The sequence below is a fragment of the Haliotis rubra genome, unplaced genomic scaffold (genome assembly GCF_003918875.1).
Source record: "Haliotis rubra isolate DU_JTF1 unplaced genomic scaffold, ASM391887v1 Scf810, whole genome shotgun sequence".
Lineage (NCBI taxonomy): Eukaryota > Metazoa > Mollusca > Gastropoda > Lepetellida > Haliotidae > Haliotis > Haliotis rubra.
This window is the reverse complement of record NW_025767536.1, coordinates 337,853-363,165: the sequence shown is the minus strand read 5'-3', so window position 1 is coordinate 363,165 and position 25,313 is coordinate 337,853. Positions and strand designations below refer to the sequence as shown.

Genomic DNA, 25,313 nt, shown 5'->3' with positions numbered 1-25,313 from the left:
AGATGATGGGATGTTTGATGATATATTCTCAGCAAAATCATAAGATTACTGGGAGAAAATTGCTTTATTCATCGATAAAGACACGTAATTAAACTGAACTCTGCTTTGGCACAGCTGTTTATGGTCTCCGGTATCTGACAAGGGCGCCCCCTGGTGTAAATTCCCCACCGGATATGGCTATAGAATTGTGGGTAACGTGACGGACACACCGATGGGCATGCGCATTGAACTGGAGCGCACATCTCATCCTCAGTATCTAGTCCGCTCGGCGTCTGTCGATAATATATACCTGGACGTGGAGTTCCATACCGACGCCCGCCTCAGATTAAGGGTACGTTGACGACTTCGTCATGGATACTTCTAGACACGTTACTTTATCAATGGCGTTTGTATCGGATCTTTACAGGCTGTGAATATCGTCAACATTTACACCCACTGGTGATATACATATACTCACGGGAAAAAATAACTATACATAGCATAAAATTGCATAAAGTTTGTAAAATATACATGCAGCAAAGCACTTTGCATGACATTTGATGTCACGCATCATGTATTTACACCGTGTATACTAACTATTTCAGAAGTACACAAGGTAAACCAACCATTTCAAAAGTGAGTGAGTGAGTGAGGTTTAGTTTTACGCCGCTTTTAGCAATATTCCAGCAACATCATGGCGGGGGACACCAGAAATGGGCTTCACACATTGTACCCATGTGGGGAATCGAACCTGGGTCTTCGGCGTGACGAGCGAACGCTTTAACCACTAGGCTACCCCACAGCCCCATATTTCAAAAGTACACCATGTAAACCAACCATTTCAAAAGTACACCATGTAAACCAACCATTTCAAAAGTACACCATGTAAACCAACCATTTCAAAAGTACACCATGTAAACCAACCGTTTCCAGAGTACACCACGTAAACCAACCGTTTCAAATGTTAACCACGTGAACCAACCGTTTCCAGAGTACACCACGTGAACCAACCGTTTCAAGAGTAAAACACGTATACCAACCGTTTCAAGAATAAACAACGTAACCAACCATTTTAAAAGTACCCACGTACAGTCGTACACCCACTACAATTTATGTTCTTGTTCCATTTCACCAGTTCTATCCCAAGAACGGCACAAGATGGGAGATACCGGATAGCGTCCTGAATATACCGACTCCCAGCAACAAGGCCAGCGAGACTTCACGGCTGTACGATGTGACCATCGTGGATGCTCCAGTGTTTGGCGTCATCATCACCCGGGTGTCTAACAACCAGACAATGTGAGTCCACCTGGGATATCATGTATACGTTGTTGCTGCTGTGTCATTACGTGTCATACAAACACTGTTATTTTCGACCCTGAAGATCAGGGTCAGAATTTATCTTCAGCAACCCATGCTTGTCGTAAGAAGCGATTAGCAGGATAAGGTGGTCAGGCTCACTGACTTGGTTGACACGTGTCATCGTATCCCAGTTGTCTGTCTGTCTGTGTGTCTGTTTGTATCCCAGTTGCGTACATCGATAACCATGCTGTTAACCACTGGATTGTATCTTCCAGACTCGATTATTTACAGACCGCTGTCATATAGCTGGAATATTGCTGAGTGCGGCCTAAAACTAAACTCACTCACTCACTCACTGGTTTTCGCAACATGTGCCAGCTCAATTCTACCATGAATTTGAAACTTATAGATTCCTTTTCTTCTCACTCATGGTCGGTAGTAATAGCAAACACTCCGTGTAAACAGTTGGTATTTACATGTGATTGTAACAGTTCCTCTGCAGCTACAGGGGCGGTGGGGTAGCCTAATGGTTAGAGCGTTGGCTCGTCACGCCGAAGATCCGGGTTTGAATCCCCAGATGGGCACAATGTGTGAAGCCCATTTCTGGTGTCCCCCGCCGTGATATTGCTGGAATATTGCTAAAAGCGGCGTAAAACCAAACTCAGTCAGTCTGCAGATATAGGGTAAGGTGCATATCCCCCGCACTATCCAATGTAAATATGTCAGGCATTGGGGTAGCATAGTGGTTAACGCGTTCGCTCGTTACGATGAGCACCTGGGTTCGATTTGCCATATGCCTGAATCCCATATGCCTGAATCCCATTTCTGGTGTTCCCCGCCGTGATATTACTTAAGTATTGCTAAATGCGGCGTAAAACAACACTCACTCACTCAGTCACTCTTCAGATTCAACACATCCCTGCCAGGGTTCATCTATTCCGACCAGTACCTGCAGCTGACCACGACGCTGGCGTCCGACAACGTGTACGGCTTCGGGGAACACAACCATCGCCAACTCCGCCATGACCTCGCCTGGAAAACGTGGAGCATCTTTACCAGAGATGTGGCGCCCGTTGTAAGTCTTAGCCCCTCCAAGCGTCTGTTGTAGTTTGTCTTACACCTTCAACTGCTAGAGCTCTGAGAATGCTCTGGTTTAATGAGAAGTTTATCCTTACCTCTTACACTTCACCTTGGATGCAGTGAACATCGCTGTTCAATGAGCAATGGCTGTAGGGCGCTGCCATTGCCACCAACATCTCCTACCCTCCTGTTAGGATGAAACGATTTAGTTTTACCACGACCAGTTTATGTCAGTTACAAATTTAACAGGGTCTTGAAAATTAACATACATTCATTTCATGATGTATAGAGCCTATTAGATGGATATCTGTGCAATATTGTGTCTTAAACAACAGAATCTTGAATTCTTATATTTCCCGACTAACTCCACAAGGGCGATAAATATGACGTCACAATTCTGCACGGTTTCTGTTCGACTATGTGACCACAATAAATAATTAGTAATTCGTGTTGACAGTGATATGAAGTATACTGTATGTCACTTGAAACGCTATCATACAGGCATGTAACGATACAATCGGACACGTTACTTCCAGGACGAGTGGAACCTGTACGGCGCTCACCCCACCTACATGAACGTGGAGGACAACGGTAGTGCCCACATGGTCTTCCTCAAGAACAGCAACGCCATGGGTGAGAAGCCTACGTTTTCGCTGAATGATAGAAACAAATACGACCTTCTTAGTGCCAAACGCCATTGGAGATCGGACTGAAAAGATTGCTATTCCGTAACTATCAAACACCAAAGTACCCTCTATATCAAAAGCAAAACTACCCTCCGGACAGAAAGACGTATGAGGGGAGGTCAAAACGTTTTGGGAACTTATTATAATATACAATTAACAGTCAGAGCAGATTTCGAGCTTTTATTTTGCACTATAGTCTCTCTTCAGTTCAATACAATTTGCTCATTTGTGCTGCAAGCTGGCAATGCCCTGGAAATAGAAGTCTTTTGACTGGTCCCTAAACCAAGATTCTGTTGTAGCCTTGAGTTCATCATTGGAAAATCGTCTTCCACACAAGTGAGACCTCAAATTTTGAAACAGGTTATAATCACTGGGTGCCAAGTCAGGACTGTACTCGTGGATTCTGCTTGTGTTGGCGCCCTCTAGTGTGAGGACATGAAGTACAGCTCTGTACTCAGTTTTAGAATTCTCCGTGATATCACCAGGGTATCTCTCTTCCAGTTATCACAATATTAATACTGTTTGTTGCGAGGTGTTGAAACTTTCACAGGTATCTCATGAATGATCAATGTATGCAATACTACTAGCGGCATAGCTACTTCACAACTTTAGGCAGTAAGTTCTCAAAACTCTTCATCATCCTCTACCATTCAGCGCCAAAGTGCTCTCTGATATCAAGATACAAGTAGCTAAATGCGTTTTCTGTAATATTTGACTAATTATAAAAAAAATATTTAAAAAAATAATAATAATAATAATAAAAAAAAAAAAAAGAAAAGAAAAAAAAAAAGAAAAAAGATACAAGTAGCTTCTACTATGAAACATTGTATTTATGACACATTTGTACTAAGAAAAACAACGCATTCGTCATTACGATACACACTACAAATTCCTGTGGTAGTACGGAATATTCAAAGGAAATAATAATTTGCCAAATATTTTCTCACACGTGTCGTAAAAGAAGAATATGTACTCCTTATGAGAATTACATCTAATTTTCATAATACTATCAATAGTACAACTGACCACAGGTATAACTCCAGCAGGTTGGATACTGTGTATCAGGTGGCCGTTTTGATCTATTTGTCGTTTAACAGTACATCATCTCAATCAATCATAAACAGAGGTGTTCCTGCAGCCGTCTCCGCATCCAGCCATCACTTTTAGAACTATCGGCGGCGTCCTCGACTTCTACATCTTCCTCGGCCCATCACCTGGCGAGGCAGTACAACAATACACGGCGGTAACTAGGCCTAAATTGTCTTTTTTATCCGATTACACGGAGCAGTCTAGTGGTTGTCATCCACGGCGTATCTTGCCTTTACTGGTGGAAGTGCTCAACCTGAAAACACAGATTCGAATCCCAACATTGATCAAATGTGTGAGTCCAAGTCCGAATATTGTATTTGAGGTGAGTGATTCGGTTTAGTTTTGCGCCGCACTCAGGAGTATTCCAGCTTTATGGCGGTGGTCTGTAAATAATCGAGTCTGGACCAGACAATCCAGTGAACAACAGCATAAGCATCGATCTACGCAATTGGGATGCAATGACATGTTTCAACCTCTTGCGACAAGCATGGGTTACTGAAGATCTAGTGGTTAAAGTGTTCTCTCGTCACGCAGGGTTTGATTCCCAGCATGGGTACAATGTGTGAAGCCCATTTATGGTGTCCTCTGTCGTGATATTGCTGGTATGTTGCTAAAAGCGGTGTAAAACTGACCTCACTCACCCATAGCAGTGTGATGCCAAACGTATGTTCAGTGTATGACGAGGCTGCATGCATACACACGAGTGTTTCATTGTACATAACTGTTTGTTTCGCTTTACGATATGTTGTTTCCTTGTCCACAGGCTGTGGGTAGGCCTGTTATGCCGCCTTACTGGACGCTAGGCTTCCACCTCTGCCGCTGGGGCTACACCAACATCACCGACCTGAGGATGGTCATCGACCGGAACAGGGAAGCCGGGATACCATATGTGAGTGATGATAGCGACATCGGTGATAACAACAACGATGATAAACGCAGTAATATATAAATGATGGAAATAGCGTTGATGTTTTTATTGACGAAGGCACCGATGACATAGATGATTATCATTAATGGATTCGTGATAGGGATGCTACCAGTAATGTGGCTGTTAATAAATAGTCACGAATACGGCGTAAAACAATAATTAGGATGACGACGATATTGTGACGTAAAAAGCTGTTGAAGTGTTTTTGTTTGTTTGTTGCTTAACACCATACTCAGCAATATGCCAGCTATATGGCGGTGGTCTGTAAATAATCGAGTCTGGTGACAATTCAGTGATCAACAGCATGAGAGTCGATTGACCCAATTGGGATACGATGACATGTGTCAACGACTGACTGACTGAGTTTGGTTTTACGCCGCTTTTAGCAATATTCCAGCAACATCACGGCGGGGGACACCAGAAATGGGCTTCACACATTGTACCCATGTGGGGATTCGAACCCGAATCTTCGGCGTGACGAGCCAACGCTTTAACCACCTAGGCTACCCCACCGCCCCACATGTGTTAACGAAGTCAGCGAGCCTGACCTCCCGATTCCGTTAGTCGAATCTTACGACAAGCATGAGTTGCTTAAAGCTTACATACAACGCAAAACACAACTTTGCAGATTCTGATACTTTTCGGTATGGACTTACAGTAACAAATTATCAAAAATGCAAATTCAAATTATAAAGTTGAAAACTAACGCGATGAAAAACCCCTGTGAAATCGGAGTTCAAACGATTTACTAAAATCACCCCAGCTGGGCTGAAAAGTGGTTTCAACAGCTGTGCTGCGCTGCGCTTATAGCGCATGCGCAGTAAATAGGTTCGCGCAACTTGAAGCTGGATGCCCGGATTATAAGGTCGTGAGCAGGAGTAGTCTAATCTTGGTTGTGTCCACAAACAACAAATAGTAAATAATCGACATTTCAAGACGGAAAACCTTCGCTGGCTGTGAGTACTCGGAGTAAGCTTTGATGTGAGCTATTTTTCTAATGTTTTGACTTTTGTTGATATTTTCGTTTATTTGTTTTTTCATAATAAGCAAAGTATATTATATGTCATGAATAAATGATAAATTGTGTTTAATTATGTTTCTTTTTCTGGTTGCATCTAAGCTTTAAGATAAATTTTAACCCGGATCTTCACGGGTATAATAATGTGTGTAAAGTGACTGTTAATAGAATGGATGTCAGCGTGAATGGCAAGATATCTGCTCGATCTATATGTTTAAAATCCAGCTTAACAAGCTGTGTTCCAACAGGACGCTCAGTGGGCTGACCTGGAATACATGTACAACAAGTTCGTCTTCAGCTACGACCGCGACACCTTCGCCGGACTCCCGGATCTGGTGCAAGACCTTCACGACCACAACCAGAAGTTTGTTGTCATCGTGGTGAGTAGTCGTGTTGCCCTGCTGAGTAGTCGTGTAGCCTTGGTGACTGAAGGTTGTATTCTTGTGGACACACGTGTAACAGTGGTGAGTTAATGTGTCCTAGTGGTCGATAGTCGTGTCGTCGTGGTGAGTAGACGTGTAGCCCTGGTGACTGAAGGTTGTATCCTTGTGGACACACGTGTTACAGTGGTGAGTTAATGTGTCCTAGTGGTTGGTAGCCGTGTCGTCGTGGTGAGTAGACGTGTAGCCTTGGTGACTGAAGGTTGTATCCTTGTGGACACACGTGTTACAGTGGTGAGTTAATGTGTCCTAGTGGTCGGTAGTCGTGTCGTCGTGGTGAGTAGACGTGTAGCCTTGGTGACTGAAAGTTGTATCCCTGTGGACACGCGTGTTACGGTGGTGAGTTAATGTGTCCTAGTGGTCGGTTGTCGTGTAGCCTTGGTGACTGAAGGTTGTATCCTTGTGGACACACGTGTTACAGTGGTGAGTTAATGTGTCCTAGTGGTCGGTAGACGTGTCGTCGTGGTGAGTAGACGTGTAGCCTTGGTGACTGAAAGTTGTATCCTTGTGGACACACGTGTTACAGTGGTGAGTTAATGTGTCCTAGTGGTGAGTAGACGTGTCGTGGTGAGTAGATGTGTAGCCCTGGTGACTGAAGGTTGTATCCTTGTGGACACACGTGTTACAGTGGTGAGTTAATGTGTCCTAGTGGTCGGTAGCCATGTCGTCGTGGTGAGTAGACGTGTAGCCTTGGTGACTGAAGGTTGTATCCTTGTGGACACGCGTGTTACAGTGGTGAGTTAATGTGTCCTAGTGGTCGGTAGCCGTGTCGTCGTGGTGAGTAGATGTGTAGCCTTGGTGACTTTAGGTTGTATCCTTGTGGACACACGTGTTACAGTGGTGAGTTAATGTGTCCTAGTGGTCGGTAGACGTGTCGTCGTGGTGAGTAGACGTGTTGCCTTGGTGACTGAAGGTTGTATCCTTGTGGACACACGTGTTACAGTGGTGAGTTAATGTGTCCTAGTGGTCGGTAGCCGTGTCGTCGTGGTGAGTAGACGTGTTGCCTTGGTGACTGAAGGTTGTATCCTTGTGGACAGACGTGTTACAGTGGTGAGTTAATGTGTCCTAGTGGTCGGTAGACGTGTCGTCGTGGTGAGTAGACGTGTAGCCTTGGTGACTGAAGGTTGTATCCTTGTGGACACACGTGTTACAGTGGTGAGTTAATGTGTCCTAGTGGTCGGTAGCCGTGTCGTCGTGGTGAGTAGATGTGTAGCCTTGGTGACTGAAGGTTGTATCCTTGTGGACATACGTGTTACAGTGGTGAGTTAATGTGTCCTAGTGGTCGGTAGCCGTGTCGTCGTGGTGAGTAGATATGTTGCCTTGGTGACTGAAGGTTGTATCCTTGTGGACACACGTGTTACAGTGGTGAGTTTATGTGTCCTAGTGGTCGGTAGATGTGTTGCCTTGGTGACTGAAGGTTGTATCCTTGTGGACACGCGTGTTACGGTGGTGAGTTAATGTGTCCTAGTGGTCGGTAGACGTGTCATCGTGGTGAGTAGACGTGTAGCCCTGGTGACTGAAGGTTGTATCCTTGTGGACGCGCGTGTTACAGTGGTGAGTTAATGTGTCCTAGTGGTCGGTAGACGTGTCGACGTGGTGAGTAGACGTGTTGCCTTGGTGACTGAAGGTTGTATCCTTGTGGACACACGTGTTACAGCGGTGAGTTAATGTGTCCTAGTGGTCGGTAGACGTGTCGTCGTGGTGAGTAGACGTGTTGCCTTGGTGACTGAAGGTTGTATCCTTGTGGACACACGTTTGGTGAGTGGTGAGTTAATGTGTCCTAGTGGTCGGTAGCCGTGTCGTCGTGGTGAGTAGACGTGTAGCCTTGGTGACTGAAGGTTGTATCCTTGTGGACACACGTGTTACAGTGGTGAGTTAATGTGTCCTAATGGTCGGTAGCCGTGTCGTCGTGGTGAGTAGATGTGTAGCCTTGGTGACTGAAGGTTGTATCCCTGTGGACACACGTGTTACAGTGGTGAGTTAATGTGTCCTAGTGGTCGGTAGACGTGTCGTCGTGGTGAGTAGAAGTGTAGCCTTGGTGACTGAAACTTTTGTCTTTGTGAGTAGACCCCTGAAGATCTGGGTTAGGATTAATCTTCAGTTACCCATGCTTGTCGTAAAGGGATCGGATGGTCAGGCTTGCTGACTTGGTTGACACATGTCACAGTGGGATACGCAATTGGGTTACGAGGACATGTGTCAACCTAGTCAGGGAGTCTGACCACCCGATCCCGTTAGTCGCCGCTTACGGCACGCACAGGTCGCTGAAGATCAATAATTATTCTAACCCGGATCTTCACGGGTCCGTGTCACACTCAATGACATAGCAATTCCACTACAGGACCCCGGTCTGGGCAACGACCCAAACATCAGCAGTGACATAAAATTCAACAGTCCAGGTTACGACGTCTTCGACGATGGTGCCACAGAGGGAGTGCTGGTGATGACTCCGAACAACTCCGGTCCCCTCGTAGCTGAAGTGAGTCTTTGGAAAGATCCATTAGTGACAGTTGTCCAGATTATGACCCTACGTTTTTCGGCAGCCTTAGTCGTACTTTCACCAAGACTATAAACTGTGTTAGTTCAGGATGTCGTTGTACAGAGCAACAGCAGCGCCACCTCACTGGTACGTCCATGCTCAGGTTTGAGGGGGGAGTGAGTTGGGGTTTAGGCCGCATTTAGCAATATTCCAGCAATATCACGGCGGAGGAACACCAGAAATATTCTTCACATATTGTACCCGGGAATCGAATTCGGGTCTTCGGCAGGATAAGCGAACGCTTTAACCGCTGGGCTACGCCCTCGCCCTCGCTCAGGTTTTGAAGCTGCGTACGATTCATTTAGCGCTGACGTCGCTTTGTACAATGGAAGCCTCATCCCAAATAACAGCTTGTCGTGAGGGGCGACAATAATGGACCAGATTGCCATGTGTTTGCTTGTTGTTGGACGCTGCTCCAGCTATATGGCGGCGGTCAGACAGTCCAGTGATCAATGTCATGAGCATCGATCTACGTAATTGGGATACGGGCAGTTGTGTCGGACCACCAATCCCGTTAGTCACCACTTACGACAAACATGGTTTGCTGAGAAATCACGTCTAACCCGGATCTTCACGGATGCTGTCATTGGTAGTTGATAGTTCGTCAACGTGAGTTTGGGTGGGACAATGTTCACAATATCAGCCACGAGTTTGTCTTGTCTGGTCATTATTTACCGGCCACAGTAATACATGGTGACCACGTGTGTGACGTTGTTTCAGGTGTGGCCAGGCACTACCGGGTACCCAGACTTCACCAACCCGAGGACGGAGGTGTGGTGGGAGAAGTGGGCACAGTATTTCCATGACAACGAGAGTATCCACTTTGATTCCCTCTGGATCGTGAGTAGTTCAATTCATGACTTGACCTTCATATGTTTTCTACCTGTGGTCTGTTTCATAGTGGAAGAAGGGAGATAAATGCAGTACTTAAGCCTGGGTAAGCTTATGCTTCAGATTAGAAAATGATAACGCCACTCTAGCATCACGCGTTCAAATGACAATAGCCAACGACCTCTCTTTGCGTTCTGTGACTGTAAGTCATAATTTCAAAGAAGTATACTGAACCACAAAAGAAACGTCGCTTTTCAAAACCAAATGCAAAATTTTGTTTTTACCAGATGGTGTTTTTATTATGACTGTATCGTTTTATTAACATGTTTTTCAATCCAAATTGACAGTTATTATCAGCATCAATGTGTTGTCTGAAGAAAAAGCATATCGACCAAACGCACCTAAAAAGGCAAACGTGGTAAAAGGTTCCGTATGACATTCGTGAAAATGAAAATGCACGTGCATATCGTGACAATCCTACCAATGAAAGCGAGTCCAAAACTCGCCTGAAATCATATTTGTTTTGGCACAATCGCCATTGCACGATTACGAGAGATCAGAGGAACCAAGTCTTGGGACAATTACAAGTAGGCCAGACTGCACGGAGGGTAGTCAATCATTTTAATGTGGTATGAGGTCACTAACAGCATCCAAGACCGTCCACGCAGTGGGCGACCTTCAGTAACATCACAGCGTCAAGACCGACAGATTGTGCGCCACCATCTTCAGAATCGCTTCCCCAGAGCGACTGAAACAGCACGCCAGTCCATTAGGACTCACAACAGACCCATCAGTGCCGATACAATGCGTTGACGTTTGCGAGGAAGAAACCTCTGATTTCAGAGACCATATCGTAGTCCTGTCCTCACCGCTCATCACCGCCAAAACCGACTGCAGTGGGCAACTCGGCATCGAAATTAGCGTTATCGACAATGGAGAACTGTGTTTTTTTCTCATGAAAGCTGATATTGTGTTTCGACAGTCGATGGCAGAGTGAGAGTATGGTGAAGGCGTGGGTGGTTTCCTATGAGTGTATTATTGAAAGAGACTCGTGGAGTGGTCCAAGCATCATGGTGTGGGGTGCAATCGGTCTGAAGCAGATAGCTGGCACCGTGGTGTTCCAGAATCTCTGCCCAGGATGAGGAAATGACGTGACGGCTGCTCGCTATATTGACCAAGTCATAAGACCCCACGTTGTACCACATTTTGGACGTTACAGAAAGCACATCTTAAAGCAATACAACGGTCGTGCCCACACTGCCAGAGTAACACTGGACTTCCTAAACCAACATGGCATCCAAACCCTACAATAGCCTGCACTCAGTCTTGATTTGGGTCCAATAGAACACCTGTGGGGCGAGATTCAAAGAAGACTGAATGACCTCCACCCAAGGCCGACAACTGCTGCTGGACTCGATCAGGCATTTCACAGAGTATGGACCCAAGTGCCTATGGCCTTCATCAACCGGCTAATTCATTCCATGTACAGACGATGTAACGCTTTCAACGATGCCCATAGAGGCCACACACAATACTGACTTTGGGGTATCTTAATGGTACCATTGTTGGTGATTTTGTTTGTTTGAAATGTGATTCCCGAAATGTTAACCATAACTGTCAAGTTTGAACACAATCCTCCGTTTTGATTGTTAATTAGAGTGAACTTAAGTGTGTGCTGTGAGAAACCGCTATCGGAGCGACATTTCTTTTTGTGGCTCGGTATATAGTGTACCGTGTATTCCGCCGCGGCGGGTGTCGCGGTCGCGGTCGCATGCAACTCGGTCTGAACGCCATGGATGTCAACTATTACACCACGTGTGCTGGGCATGTCGTATTTTCTTGCCATTTAGACTCGTTGAAGGTAGAGAAAGTTACTAAACGATGTGCCAGGGACCTCAAAGAGAACATCCAAAGATGTGATATCAACATACAAAGGGATCGTAGCGCTACGACTGTCATAAGTCTATGTTAAAGTATGGGAGTTACGATCATCTTAGCGCTACGATCGCTTTGCGGAACGGGGCCCAGGTAGAGGGACATGGTACTGACACAGACCATCAAGAGACCTGTTGATACCAGGCCCCGATTTCTCGAAACAATCTTAAGTTTTTACTAAAATTTAAAACTGAGTTTGACAATTTGAAACAGCGGAATTTTTGCTCAACTGCATTTTAAAAATATAAAACAGTAAGTAATCTGTCCACCAAACTCAAATTGTCTACTATGTTTGAGTTTAGTATTTCAGTTCATTCCGGGAAATATATTTTCTCAAATTTGAGTAAAAACTCTGACTAAAGTCAAAACTCAGACTTCAGTTTGTTTCGACAATTCGGGGCCTGGTATCAACGTTGACTGGGGACCGTTTTGTCGCCATTAGTTTCTCAGCTTCATTATTCTAATACCCTGTCAGGAAAGAAAACGTTTCAATGCCTCCGATGTCATTTATTACTGACAGTCACGTAGTTTGTGATGCAGCAAGTGTGAGGAGTACTGTAGTAATTAATGCTGTGCCCGGGAGACTGATACTCCCATGACGTCACAAGAACGGGTAAAATGTAACATGCCTTCTTCAGGACATGAACGAACCTTCAAGTTTTGTCCCCGGGTCTGTAGACGGCTGTGAGAACAACACGTGGAACAACCCGCCATACACCCCAAGTAAGTGGAACAACCCGCCATACACCCCACGTAATTGGGACAGCCCGCCATACACTACAAGTAGGTGGAACAGCCCGCCATACACCCCAAGTAAGTGGAACAGCCCGCCATACACCCCAAGTAAGTGGAATAATCCCCATGGGGCGCGGTGGGCGACCTGGCTAAGGCGCCAGGCTAGTGATCCAGCGAGGTTGAGGTGTCGGGATCGAGCCAACCGGGTATAAAACTTTGTGTGCAGACTCTTTCAGTGTTGTCACAACCCCAAGTGTACAGTACACAACCCTGTGCACTTAAAAGAACTCACGAATCCGTTGGTATATGACTACGGTGGCCACATGAATACGTGCAAACACCTAGTTGCGGGTAGAGCAACGTGCAGTGAACTTGGACAAAGTACTGTGACAATGTGTCCCAGTCCACCCAGATGTGGCTGGGTACCTCGTTAGGATGAGAAAGCCACAATACCTCGGTGCGCCTAGTGGCTGCATAAGTTCCATACTCCCCAGGGAGTTGAGATTGTTAACACGATGTGCCGTTGAGATTGACATCCAATGATCAAGGGAAAAAATACCAGCGCCTTGAGCAAGTACTAGTTACCTGGATATGTGCGCTATATAAATATGGTATAATAATAATATTAATAATAATACACCACAAGTAAGGGGAACAGCCCGCCATACACCCCAAATAAGTGGAATAATCCCCCATACACCCCACATAAGTGAAACAACGCGTCATACACCCAAAGTAAGTGGAACTACTCTCGATGCGCAAGTGGAGCAAGTTTACATTAGGTCAGTGCGAAGGGCGACGTCGCCAACTGTGTGTGACGTAACATTTGTTGATGATGACAGGGTAATAACGTGTCATTCCAGACATCCTGGGCCGAGGGAAGGACGGGCGCATGTATGACAAGACGCTCTGTATGGATGCCAGACAACACATCGGCAGCCACTACGATGTCCACAGTTTGTATGCCCACACACAGGCCATACAGACATACAAGTGAGTACACAGGACATACTGATTTACACGTGAGCACAAAGGCCTACCTACCTATGCATGCATGCAGACAGACATACAGACACACACAGAGACACACACACAAAATCAAACACAGGACACGCCATCATACAGACATACAGACACTGGAGTTTTAACCAGACTGACGGTCAGTATCTACGTTGAAAACCCTTTCTTGCCATCCAGGCTTATGTGACCGGATATATAAGATCTTCCTACAAAGTAGATTCGACGCATTAGCAACCATCGGAAAATCCCTAACGTTCAAATAGTGTTCTCTCGTACATGTGTGGTGTTTCCTGCAGTGCTCTGAAGAACATATTCCCCGGCAAGCGGCCGTGGACGATGACCCGGTCATCCTATGCGGGGACGGGGAAGTATGCCACCAAGTGGATGGGGGACAATCAGTCCCGCTGGGAACAGATGAAGTGGTCAATTGTGGGTACGTCACAAACCAGCAATTCGTCATGGGTGAAATAAGTTGGGATACACGTACATAACGGAGTGGAAACTCGTTGGTGGTACGCCCCAGGTTGACATATCCGTGACAAGTCGGATGGCAGGGGTTTAAACATTACTGGACAACTGTAGAGTGTAACCACTCCTTGTGTGTAGTCGTACCTAATGGGTTGTTACACTCCTGCTTGTACGTCAAGAGTTGGACCATCAACGATTTGTTATATGCGGCATTAGAGAGGCTGGTAGACTAAGGCTTAGTCCCTGAATATATATAATTTTGATAGTAACAAATAAACCCATTTAAACTTAAAGAAGCAGTAGTGAGTTCGGAACTTATCTAGACTTGCTTTATTTAGGGCTTTAGCATTGAAGGGAGGGCTAGGCATTAGGGAAAATAGTTTGGTTCAGGGACTGTGAGGTTCAGAGGCTGGTTGCACATCAAGGATTTAATCATCAACGCTTTGTTATAAAGAGTTTTGTTTGTTGTTAACGTCGCACACAGCAATATTTCAGCTTTATACAGGCGGACTGTTAAATAATAGACCAGACAATCCAGTGATCAACAGTATGAGCATCGATCTAAGAAGCTGGGATATGATGACAAGTGTCAACCAAGTCAACATGACCTCCCAACCCCATTGGCCGCCACTTTGGATGACAAGCATGAGTTTCTGAATAGCTATTTTAATCCGGATCTTCACGGGTCGACATTAGAGAGGCTGATTGTACATCATGAGCTGAATCAGCTTTAACTTGTGGGATGAAACGTACTGATCCTTGCAGTATTAGATATACGTGATGTGGGGGCACACTCCCCGCCCTTCCCCTGCCACTCCCTACCAGTATCAGATATTGTACTTGAGGTTTGTGTCTGTCTACATCTCTGGAAGCCATTTAATATATTTGGATAATTTTCAGGTATCCTTGAGTTCGGTCTTTTCGGCTTTTCCTTGGTGAGTACTCATGATTCATATTTGAACTCTTATAATTTCATCGATAAGTTCACCCGTTTACCTGTGGATCGTGAAAAGATACCTGGTCACCGCTTGGAGATAAAACCAAGCAGCACATATGTCCATCGAAACGCCCATCTGTAGAGATTTGGGTTTTGAATGAAGCTGCTGTGTCTCTCTGCACGATCCGAGGATGGTCAGCATGACGGAAATTGTATCTGTCAGAGCCAGGTTGCAAACTTCCAGCAAGTAACCTGTATACACATCAGGAAACCGGCCATCCAGATTTTATCCATTTATCTCCCCTATTTTTACAGAACGGCGCAGACATCTGCGGGTTCTGGTACGAGGCGGAGTACGAAATGTGTGTCAGGTGGCATCAACTCGGCGCCTTCTACCCCTTCGCCCGTAACCACAACGCTCTTGGGGACGCTCCTGAATTCTTCAAGGTAAGTCTTGGTCACGGGCTGTGGTGTTTCATTCATTTCAGGAGATTCAGGGATAAATAGTATTGGTTGGACATTTTCAAGATTTGATATATTTTATGAAATTAAGAAAACCGCAAAGGAAACAATTCAGTATTGTTCAAGGTATATTTGGATGTCTGGGACACATAGTTTTCGTTTATAGGACATACGCTATGTTTTTTTTTATTTATATATATTGGATCCCATGAAGAACCGGGTTAGAATTGATGTCCTGTAACCCATGCTTGTCGTAAGAGGCGACTAACGGGATTGGGTGGTCAGGCTCGCTGACTTGGTTGACACATGCCATCGGTTCCCAATTGTGTAGATCGATGTTCATGCTGTTGATCACTGGATTGTCTGGTCCAGACTCGGTTATTTACAGACCGCCGCTATATAGCTGGAATATTGCTGAGCGCGGCGTAAAACTCAATCACTCACTGCCAAACATGGTCATCTATCCGCGCCCAACGTTGCTTAATTTCAACTGATTTATGACCTGAACTCTATGGCAAAACCACACACCACCATGTTGATGCGATTTACACCAACTTGTCGATTATATGACAAGTGCTCTGTCGTTGTGGTGGGTCGTTTTCTCATGCGACAGACCTAATTTGAAAATATTGTACAATATTTGACAAAAAGTAATGTTTTGCCTCAAGATTTACACACAAAAATATGACAGATTGGAATGGCTCTCTGTCCTCCAGCCGCAAGACCCTGCTGCCTGGGATGCCCGATTCCTCCGTCTTGCGAAGGACGCACTCGTCACCCGCTACAAGCTGCTGCCCTACCTTTACACCCTCATGCACAATGCGCATGCGCAGGGAGACACTGTCATGAGGCCGCTCCTGTTCGAGTGAGTATTAATTTGGTATTCATACTTTATTCCTGTTTGCAGTCTTTAAACCTAGTTCCAAGCCACAAAGCGTTCGTAATGTTACGACCCATCGTAACTCAATAGATTGCGCTATGCTTATGGATGTCGTAGCGCTAATAACGTTTTATGGATCGGGAGCCAGATACCTGTTTCTGAAAGCGATTGTTGCACTACCATTATGGTGACTTCTTTACTTTAGATTACAACCTAAGCTTTGAAACGGACACCTACAGATGATTATTGTAACTACCCGCGCCAATACCACCAGGTTTCAACGACCAGAGGTCCGCTTAGAACGGCCATCGTATAGCTCATGTAATATCAACTCCCATACCTTAACATTGACTTACGACTGTCTTTGTCCAAAGATAGCTTTGTACAACGGGACCTGACTTACGCTTGGACTTGCCCTCCTACATCACTGGAAAGTGAAGGCGCTTCTAATTCACTTCACGTTTAAAATGACATATTCGTGTGAAAGTTATGTGTCATGTAATATGAATCGAACAGGCGAGCACTTGCGCTTTTTAGATGTGAATTTGCCACTTTAAAAATGGAAACTGGAAGATACGAAAACCTGCCCACAGAAGAACAGGTATCCTTCTACTGCAACCCTTTCCCAATTTGTCCGAGTCTTTCCTAACGACCCAATTTGTCTGAGTCTTGTATTTTCCAAAGGTTTCCTAACGACCCAATTTGTCTGAGTCTTGTATTTTCGACAGGTTTCCTAACGACCCAATTTGTCTGAGTCTTGTATTTTCCAAAGGTTTCCTAACGACCCAATTTGTCTGAGTCTTGTATTTTCCAAAGGTTTCCTAACGACCCAATTTGTCTGAGTCTTGTATTTTCCACAGGTTTCCTAACGACCCAATCTGCCTGAGTGTTGATGAGCAATTCCTGCTGGGTCCTGCACTGCTTGTGTCTCCAGTCCTTAACAAGGTGACTTCATGTAGCACCCAGCTGGCATATACCTGATCTAGTAAGCATGGGGCGGTGGGGGAAGCCTAGTGATTAAGGCGTTCGCTCGTCACGCCGAAGACCTGCGTTCGATTCCCGACATTGGCACAATGTTAAGCCCATTTCTGGTGTCTCCCGCCGTGATATTTGCTGGAATATTGCTAAAAGCGGCGTAAAACCCAACTCACTCACTCACACTATTAAGCGAAAACATAAAAATTGAATATAGGGCACTGGGACTTTATATGGAGGCTGGGTAATATTTAAGTTACAGGTACCTACCCATATTTTTTTTTTAAATTATTAAAAATTATTAGCCCCCATCTTGCTAAAATATATATTTGTTGCCTTCAAATTCTTTTGGAAACATATTTTTTAAAATAGATCAGGGACAATATATTTTCAAAGCATATCATAAACGACGCTGACTTGTCATTTCTCCAGGGGCAGACAATTGTGAAAGCATATTTCCCAGAAGGCCACTGGTATGACTACTTCAAGGTAAGACAACAAATATTCTGTCGACTCTTGCCACACTGTGGCTACTTGTTACTTGTAGCCATCGTGTTGGTTCGTCACTGCTTCGCCCATTTCCCTTCATTTGTAGACGTGGAAGTGATCCAGGCTAATGATCGAGCTAGTTTAAGGTGCAGGGATCGAGTCCAGCTGTGACCGGGTGTATAAAACCTTGAAGTCAAATTTGTGTGTAGACTTTTTCAGTGTTGTCACAACCCTCAGTGTTCACAGTACACAACCCTGTGCAGAATATGAGTACGTGCCACATGAATACGTGCAAACACCTAGTTGCTGGTACAGCAACGTGCAGTAAAAACCTGGACAAAGTCCTGCGAGTATGTGTCCCAGTCCATCCAACTGTGAATGGGTACGTCGTAAGGATGGTAAAACCAAATTAACTTGGTGCGTGTAGTGGCTGCACGAGTTGTATTATCCCAAGGAAGTTGAGATTGATAAATAAGATGTGCCGTTTGCGGTTGACATCCATTGATCGAGGGAAACAAAGCGCTTTGACCATGCATGCAGATGGGATGGGCTATAGCGCTATTTAAATAAACATATAGAAATAACGTTCTCACTGTACCTTGAGTTACCGACATCCTCGCGCGATTTTATAAATGCTTATTTTTCAACACATAGACATTAATAAACAAATTCAGTGCATTCAATGTATTTCCACCATCAAAGTTTATCAGTGAGCTGAATAATGTTGATTGTATACACGTGGAAGATTGCTAATTCGAGGGAAATAATCGCCAAGCGATGTTACCTGCCGCCATGTTGGGATGCTGGTAACGTGCGCTACCAGCATCACCTTAGGTACAGTGATTCTAAAACTGATATCCTGCCGAACCCACCATCCCATGGTCAGGCGCCCCGAACACGTCTTGTACACATGTGCATTTTTTATTCAGGGAGTGTTCACTGTTTAATTGTTCAAGTGTGTGCATTATAATGATATTTGTTACAAGTTTGTTAAAGATTAAACTGTGACAAATCTTTATTGCCTTCCAAGAAAGGTTTCATACTGCATTTCTGTTTTATCACGTTTAGGGTGAAAGGGTTGCGGTGAAAGAAGATTACCTTGATCTTGACACGCCACTAGAGAAGTTCAACCTTCACGTCCGGGGAGGTCACGTGATTCCATGGCAGGTGCCGTCTAACACAACATACGCCAGGTAGGTAGGTCTTCAGGACCAGCTCGCAGGATTATGGAAACAAATGTGTAGAGAGATGCAGGTTTTAGATATAGATAAACAAAGTGAGTGAATAGATGGTATCAGATCTTCATAGATACAGATAAAAAGAAAATTATAGTGCGTACACTGTCAGGTACATTTGTCCTGCGCTTAAATGGACAAGTAATCAACAAAAAGGCTAAACGCAAAGCTAAGTAAAGAGCTAAATGACATACTTTTCTCAAGCAAACATGCACACTTGGGCAAACAAGCGCGAACCATTGAATACTCGAGATATTCTACATCGCTCTCTTAGCGGCTAATTTACTTGTGTTGCACGTAACTTTTCATTTTGCGTTGTAGCCGAAACAACACGATTGGTGCCATTGTTGCCCTGGATAAAGAAGGCAGAGCTCAGGGCGAGTTGTTCTGGGATGATGGGGAGGCAATAGGTGAGGTCATTGTTGTATAGAAAAACTGAGGCAATAGGTGAGGTCATTGTTGTATAAAACTGAGGCAATAGGCGAGGTCATTGTTGTATGAAACTGAGGCAATAGGCGAGGTCATTGTGGGTTGAAAGGGTGCAATAGGTGAGGTCATTGTGGGATGAAAGGGTGCAATAGGTGAGGTCATTGTGGGTTGAAAGGGTGCAATAGGTGAGGTCATTGTGGGTTGAAAGGGTGCAATAGGTGAGGTCATTGTGGGATGAAAGGGTGCAATAGGTGAGATCATTGTTGTATGAAAGGTGAGAGGAAAGGGTCATTGTGGGTTGAAAGGGTGCAATAGGTGAGGTCATTGTGGGTTGAAAGGGTGCAATAGGTGAGGTCATTGTGGGTTGAAAGGGTGCAATAGGTGAGGTCATTGTGGGTTGAAAGGGTGCAATAGGTGAGGTCATTGTGGGTTGAAAGGGTGCAATAGGTGAGGTCATTGTGGGATGAAAGGGTGCAATAGGTGAGGTCATTGTGGGATGAAAGGGTGCAATTGGTGAGATCATTGTTGTATGAAACTGAGGCAATGGGTGAGGTCATTGTGGGATGAAAGGGTGCAATAGGTGAGGTCATTGTGGGATGAAAGGGAGCAATAGGTGAGGTCATTGTGGGATGAAAGGGTGCAATTGGTGAGATCATTGTTGTATGAAACTGAGGCAATGGGTGAGGTCATTGTGGGATGAAAGGGTGCAATAGGTGAGGTCATTGTTGTATAAAACTGAGGCAATGGGTGAGGTCATTGTGGGATGAAAGGGTGCAATAGGTGAGGTCATTGTGGGATGAAAGGGTGCAATAGGTGAGGTCATTGTGGGATGAAAGGGTGCAATAGGTGAGGTCATTTGGGGATGAAAGGATGCAATAGGTGAGGTCATTGTGGGAGGAAGGGTGCAATAGATGAGGTCATTGTGGGATGAAGGGTGCAATAGGTGAGGTCATTGTGGGATGAAGGGTGCAATAGGTGAGGTCATTGTGGGATGAAAGGGTGCAATAGGTGAGGTCATTGTTGTATAAAACTGAGGCAATGGGTGAGGTCATTGTGGGATGAAAGGGTGCAATAGGTGAAGTCATTGTTGTATAAAACTGAGGCAATAGGTGAGGTCATTGTGGGATGAAGGGTGCAATAGGTGAGGTCATTGTGGGATGAAAGGGTGCAATAGGTGAGGTCATTGTGGGATGAAAGGGGTGCAATAGGTGAGGTCATTTGGGGATGAAAGGATGCAATAGGTGAGGTCATTGTGGGATGAAGGGTGCAATAGATGAGGTCATTGTGGGATGAAGGGTGCAATAGGTGAGGTCATTTGAAAGGGATGAATTGTGGGAGGGATGCAATAGGTGAGGTCATTGTGGGATGAAGGGTGCAATAGATGAGGTCATTGTGGGATGAAGGGTGCAATAGGTGAGGTCATTGTGGGATGAAGGGTGCAATAGGTGAGGTCATTGTGGGATGAAAGGGTGCAATAGGTGAGGTCATTTGGGGATGATGAGAGGATATAGGCGAGGTCATTTGGGGAATGATCGAAGGCAATATGTGACTGTGTTCTGGGATTACGTGAAAAAAACAGTTGATCACAAAGTTACAATCTTGACCTGTGATATTAAAAACAATATTCACAAAGTTATCAATCTACATGCAGTACATTTTAGAAGTGTAGCCTATAAAATTTGACTATTACACACACACACACACACACACACACACACACGATAATGATGGGGAGGCCTAGATGGCCTCATTCTATTATGAACATAGAATGATGGGTAACATTATTCTGGGATGATGGGTATAAAGGCAGGTGACATTTCGTTCTTTGTGGGCCTTATGTAATGCGATAACCTGATAGGAAACATTTTTCATGGGATGACGAATATCGAAATTGCAGGTGATCTATTTCGCCACTTCCATTAAAGCAACATGCATGCGACTGGTGGGAACATAACATAAATCATCATCATCATCATCATCATCATCATCATCATCATCAGTGCGAATCTGGGATTCGAACACAGAATAACCGGGTCTTCGAGACGGAACTCTGCACTACAACTTATGCCGTAATCCATCCTGTCCTTCAGATATATCAAGCGATTACACAGCGGGGACACTAGGAAAGGGCGTCACACAGTGTGCCCATGTGGAAAAGATAAAACAGGGTCCCGATCCACAAAGCGTTCGTAACGTTACGACCGGTCGTAACTCTATAGTTCTATAGTTCATCATGGGCTGACGAATGTCGAAAGTGAATAAAATCAGCGGACTATCCTCGAGTTTCCTCAAACTTCAGAGACATGCTTTGTAAGGTTTCACATTCTGCTTTTAACTTGTAGTACGGTGTATGTCATATACTGTGTACATAATAAGTTGTTCACTGGCCACGAGGGGGACATGGGTTGATGTACCCTCTATGTTTGTTTATGTTCCATAAACATGGAGTGTACATCAACCCATGGGTCCCGAGGGACCAGTAAACAAAGTGTTTATCTTGCCGAACATCTCAATGGTAATTTGGAACTGTTTGAAGCACGGGTATCGGATCATAGTATGGAGTACCAGACGACAAGACGACATGAAAACAAATTTAGAGTTATCTCCCTTCCATCGATTTGCATTCGCAAAGCATCGGTAATTTCCGTACATCATACGAGTGATTCAATGTTACTCGAGATAAAGAATTACTACTACGAAGTACCAAATGAGTTCGCCATTCCCAGCGGGATACATAGAAGATGTTACTCGCCTGTAAGCAGGGTACATTGAAAATAATAGAAGAGCGCTCATCCAATCAGAAAACGACATTTATGTGAGAGGCAAGATAATACTATGTATGTCTAATCTAGAATTTGTGAACGTAACGTGATCTGGTGTCATCCAACCAGGCGGTGTATTTACTATTTCAGATACCTACGAAACAAACCAGTATTTATTGATCAAGTTCCGCATGCCCAAGGTAAGCTGCTTGGTCAACAATTGGTCAGTAGATCTAAGATGGAACATAAAATCTCTGTTTATACATACAGAATCATAAGTATATAACTGGGCACTGTGAGTGACATGGTGAGACAAATCGATCATAGTACAATCACATGAACAGTGAGTGATTGAGTTTAGTTTTACGCCGCACTCAGCAATATTCCAGTGAGTGAGTGAGTGAGTTCACTTTTACGTTGCACTCAGCAATATTCCAGCTATATGGCGGCGGTCTGTAAATAACAGAGTCTGGACCAGACAATCCAGTGATCAACAGCATGAGCATCGATCTACGCAATTGGGAACCAATGACATGTGTCAACCAAGCCAACCAGCCAGCCTGTAAAATCTCGGAGCTGGGCTTCTTTGCTGACAACATGGAATGTAGTTCACACATAACTTCTGTAGGTGGCGGCGTCATGTATAAAACAATCTGAACATATGATGCCGCTTGGAAACATTAAACCAAATATATGTATTACTTTTAAATCGTTTCCATGTCTTTTTCTGTTATATTTTCAGCTTTTCTATTAAACTGGCGTCAGATTTTTTTATATTTGAGACATTTTTAAAACCAAAAAAGTGTTTGTTTGAAGGTCGAATCCATTGTACTAAACAGATGATTTTGTCATCTCATCAAAATAGCTGAATGTAGATAGACTACATTTTAATGTACATTATCTATTGGTGCAGTATGTTTTCTTATATTTCTGATAGTTCAACATCAATTAACATCAATATCAAATAGACACTACTTCTGGTCCAAGTCGCTCTTAAACTATACCACCGCCGCCGCCAACAAAATAGCTCTGGGTTAGAATTGGTCTTGAAAGACTCATACTTGTCGAGCGACTTAGGGTAGCATCAGAGAGACACGCTGATTTGATACATGTCATCGTTTCTCATTTGCCCAGAGTGATGTTTATGATGATAATCATCAGATTGTCTGGTCCAAATTTAATTATTTACACACCGTCGCTATGCAACTGTTTGGCATATTGTTAAGTGCGGTGGCTAATGTCAGTTACGTTTTACCCAAAAGACCAGCGTTGTATTTGAGTCTTAACAGCAGTACTGAGCTGAAGGATTAAGTCAGCTACGAGTATGTGTTCGAGCTCAGACTGAATCCATGACGTGTTTGTTTCTGCAGGTTGGTGAGCTACACGTGGTTCCGACAGGGTCGGTGTCAGTGTTGCCGCCACCGCCGCTTGACCAGCTGGACATCTATGGCCTCCAGACCATTCCACTGTCAGTCAAGCTGGACGGGCAAGCGGTGCCCGTCGACAACATACGACAGTCCTACGCGGTGAGTCCCTTGCACGTCATATGCCATCTACATGGTAAATTATGAGTGAGTAATGTTTGAGCGTTGATAGTTTAAACCAGATTAAATGTAAAATATAAATTTCACGAAGGGCCATGTGGACACTAATGCTGGATTGTTGCTAAAATGCAAAAAGTGTATGTCCTTTTTTATGTTTTCAAATATTGAAATAATTCTAACACCTCACAAGTATGCAAGATGTTATTAACATCTGGAATCAACATTGTCACACCAAATTATAAACTTAATACTAGTATTCGTAAAATTTGCAACAGAAATCAAGACATTGGTAACAGTCTGCAATTACTAACTTATTCTCAGATGACACAGGAATTCAATCTCTATTCACAGATTATTTCGTTACTGAACCTGAAAATAACCCTCACCAACAACCACACCATAACGTGGTGGTAGCAGCCAATCAGACAGACAAGTGCTTCACTTCCGAGAAACGTCAGCCAATCAATGGTGTCCTCATTCACGGAAATCACTTGATGTGTAACACAAGATCTCGCATTCCATCAAAACTGTTTTCGGCGTCTGATTTCAGGCAGTGATACATTCCTCGCCTCAGCTGAAAAAATATGGAATGCTAACATGCCTTATTCAAATGATTAATCACAGATATACGCTTATAAAAAAAAGAAACTTGACATGCTGTTTTGGAGTTCATTTACCATTCCTCCACATTTTGGGATACAGCATGAATTGGTTTGTGTAAAATAATTTCATAAAATTCAAATTGTTCCAATGTCAAGTTTCTCTTTTTTTAAGAGTCTATATGTATCTGATACAAACATATGTAAAGAGACATTGCTGGATGGGTGTACGTAGAATTATATTCTGCATTACTATGTGATATTTTGTGTGATACAAAGACCTGCTGATGTCCAACCAATCAAATCCCTCCATGACGTCATATACCTTATATAGGCATAAACTATCTCAGGATGGGAAGGACACAGCTTTATCGTTTAGTATATATTTAGCTGAAACCCGGATGTGGAAAGCATGAATGTAATTTGTTTTATAAATTCCTTTATGACATATTTCAATACACTATTTTTACACAAAGAAAATGTGATCTAGTTGTTATTTTTTCGGTGTTGTATTTCTTGCTGGGCTGATACATTGCTGTATTTCTTGTTGACATGTTGCTGTATTTCTTGCTGGGCTGATACATCGTATAGTTCTTGCTGGGCTGATATATTGCTGTATTTCCTGTTGACATGTTGCTGTATTTCTCTGTGGGCTGATATATCGTAGTTCTTGCTGGGCTGATATATTGTTGTTCTTGCTAGGGTTGATGTATCGTAGTTCTTGCTGGGCTGATATATCGTAGTTCTTGCTAGGCTGATATATTGTTGTTCTTGCTAGGCTGATATATTGTTTTTCTTGCTGGGCTGATGTATCGTAGTTCTTGCTGGGCTGATATATCGTAGTTCTTGCTAGGCTGATATATTGTTGTTCTTGCTGGGCTGAAATGTTTTATTTCATGCTGGGCTGATATATTGCTGTATTTCCTGTTGACATGTTGCTGTTTTTCTTGG

General features: G+C 44.0%; 1 protein-coding gene and 1 long non-coding RNA gene across 2 annotated transcripts in view; both read left to right on the top strand.

Annotated features, from left to right (window-relative positions):
• LOC124261832 (sucrase-isomaltase, intestinal-like) overlaps positions 1 to 24,842 on the top strand; it is a 37,118-nt gene extending 12,276 nt beyond the window's left edge. Inside the window, exons 4-25 of the mRNA XM_046696207.1 lie at positions 115 to 331; positions 1,115 to 1,278; positions 2,188 to 2,356; positions 2,898 to 2,994; positions 4,172 to 4,290; positions 4,900 to 5,025; positions 6,331 to 6,462; positions 8,864 to 9,001; positions 9,782 to 9,901; positions 12,466 to 12,550; positions 13,426 to 13,555; positions 13,879 to 14,015; positions 14,951 to 14,985; positions 15,303 to 15,434; positions 16,166 to 16,314; positions 17,190 to 17,274; positions 17,737 to 17,793; positions 18,862 to 18,986; positions 19,350 to 19,438; positions 22,370 to 22,419; positions 23,590 to 23,745; positions 24,115 to 24,842. Coding sequence (XP_046552163.1) covers positions 115 to 331; positions 1,115 to 1,278; positions 2,188 to 2,356; positions 2,898 to 2,994; positions 4,172 to 4,290; positions 4,900 to 5,025; positions 6,331 to 6,462; positions 8,864 to 9,001; positions 9,782 to 9,901; positions 12,466 to 12,550; positions 13,426 to 13,555; positions 13,879 to 14,015; positions 14,951 to 14,985; positions 15,303 to 15,434; positions 16,166 to 16,314; positions 17,190 to 17,274; positions 17,737 to 17,793; positions 18,862 to 18,986; positions 19,350 to 19,438; positions 22,370 to 22,419; positions 23,590 to 23,745; positions 24,115 to 24,177 — 2,575 coding nt within the window. The 3' untranslated portion in view covers positions 24,178 to 24,842. The remainder of the gene's footprint in view (positions 1 to 114; positions 332 to 1,114; positions 1,279 to 2,187; positions 2,357 to 2,897; positions 2,995 to 4,171; positions 4,291 to 4,899; positions 5,026 to 6,330; positions 6,463 to 8,863; positions 9,002 to 9,781; positions 9,902 to 12,465; positions 12,551 to 13,425; positions 13,556 to 13,878; positions 14,016 to 14,950; positions 14,986 to 15,302; positions 15,435 to 16,165; positions 16,315 to 17,189; positions 17,275 to 17,736; positions 17,794 to 18,861; positions 18,987 to 19,349; positions 19,439 to 22,369; positions 22,420 to 23,589; positions 23,746 to 24,114) is intronic.
• LOC124261833 lies at positions 1,362 to 1,621 on the top strand. The gene is made up of 2 exons (XR_006894440.1): positions 1,362 to 1,471; positions 1,508 to 1,621. It is a non-coding gene; the product is annotated as an uncharacterized LOC124261833 (long non-coding RNA).
• Positions 24,843 to 25,313: the final 471 nt, after the last annotated feature.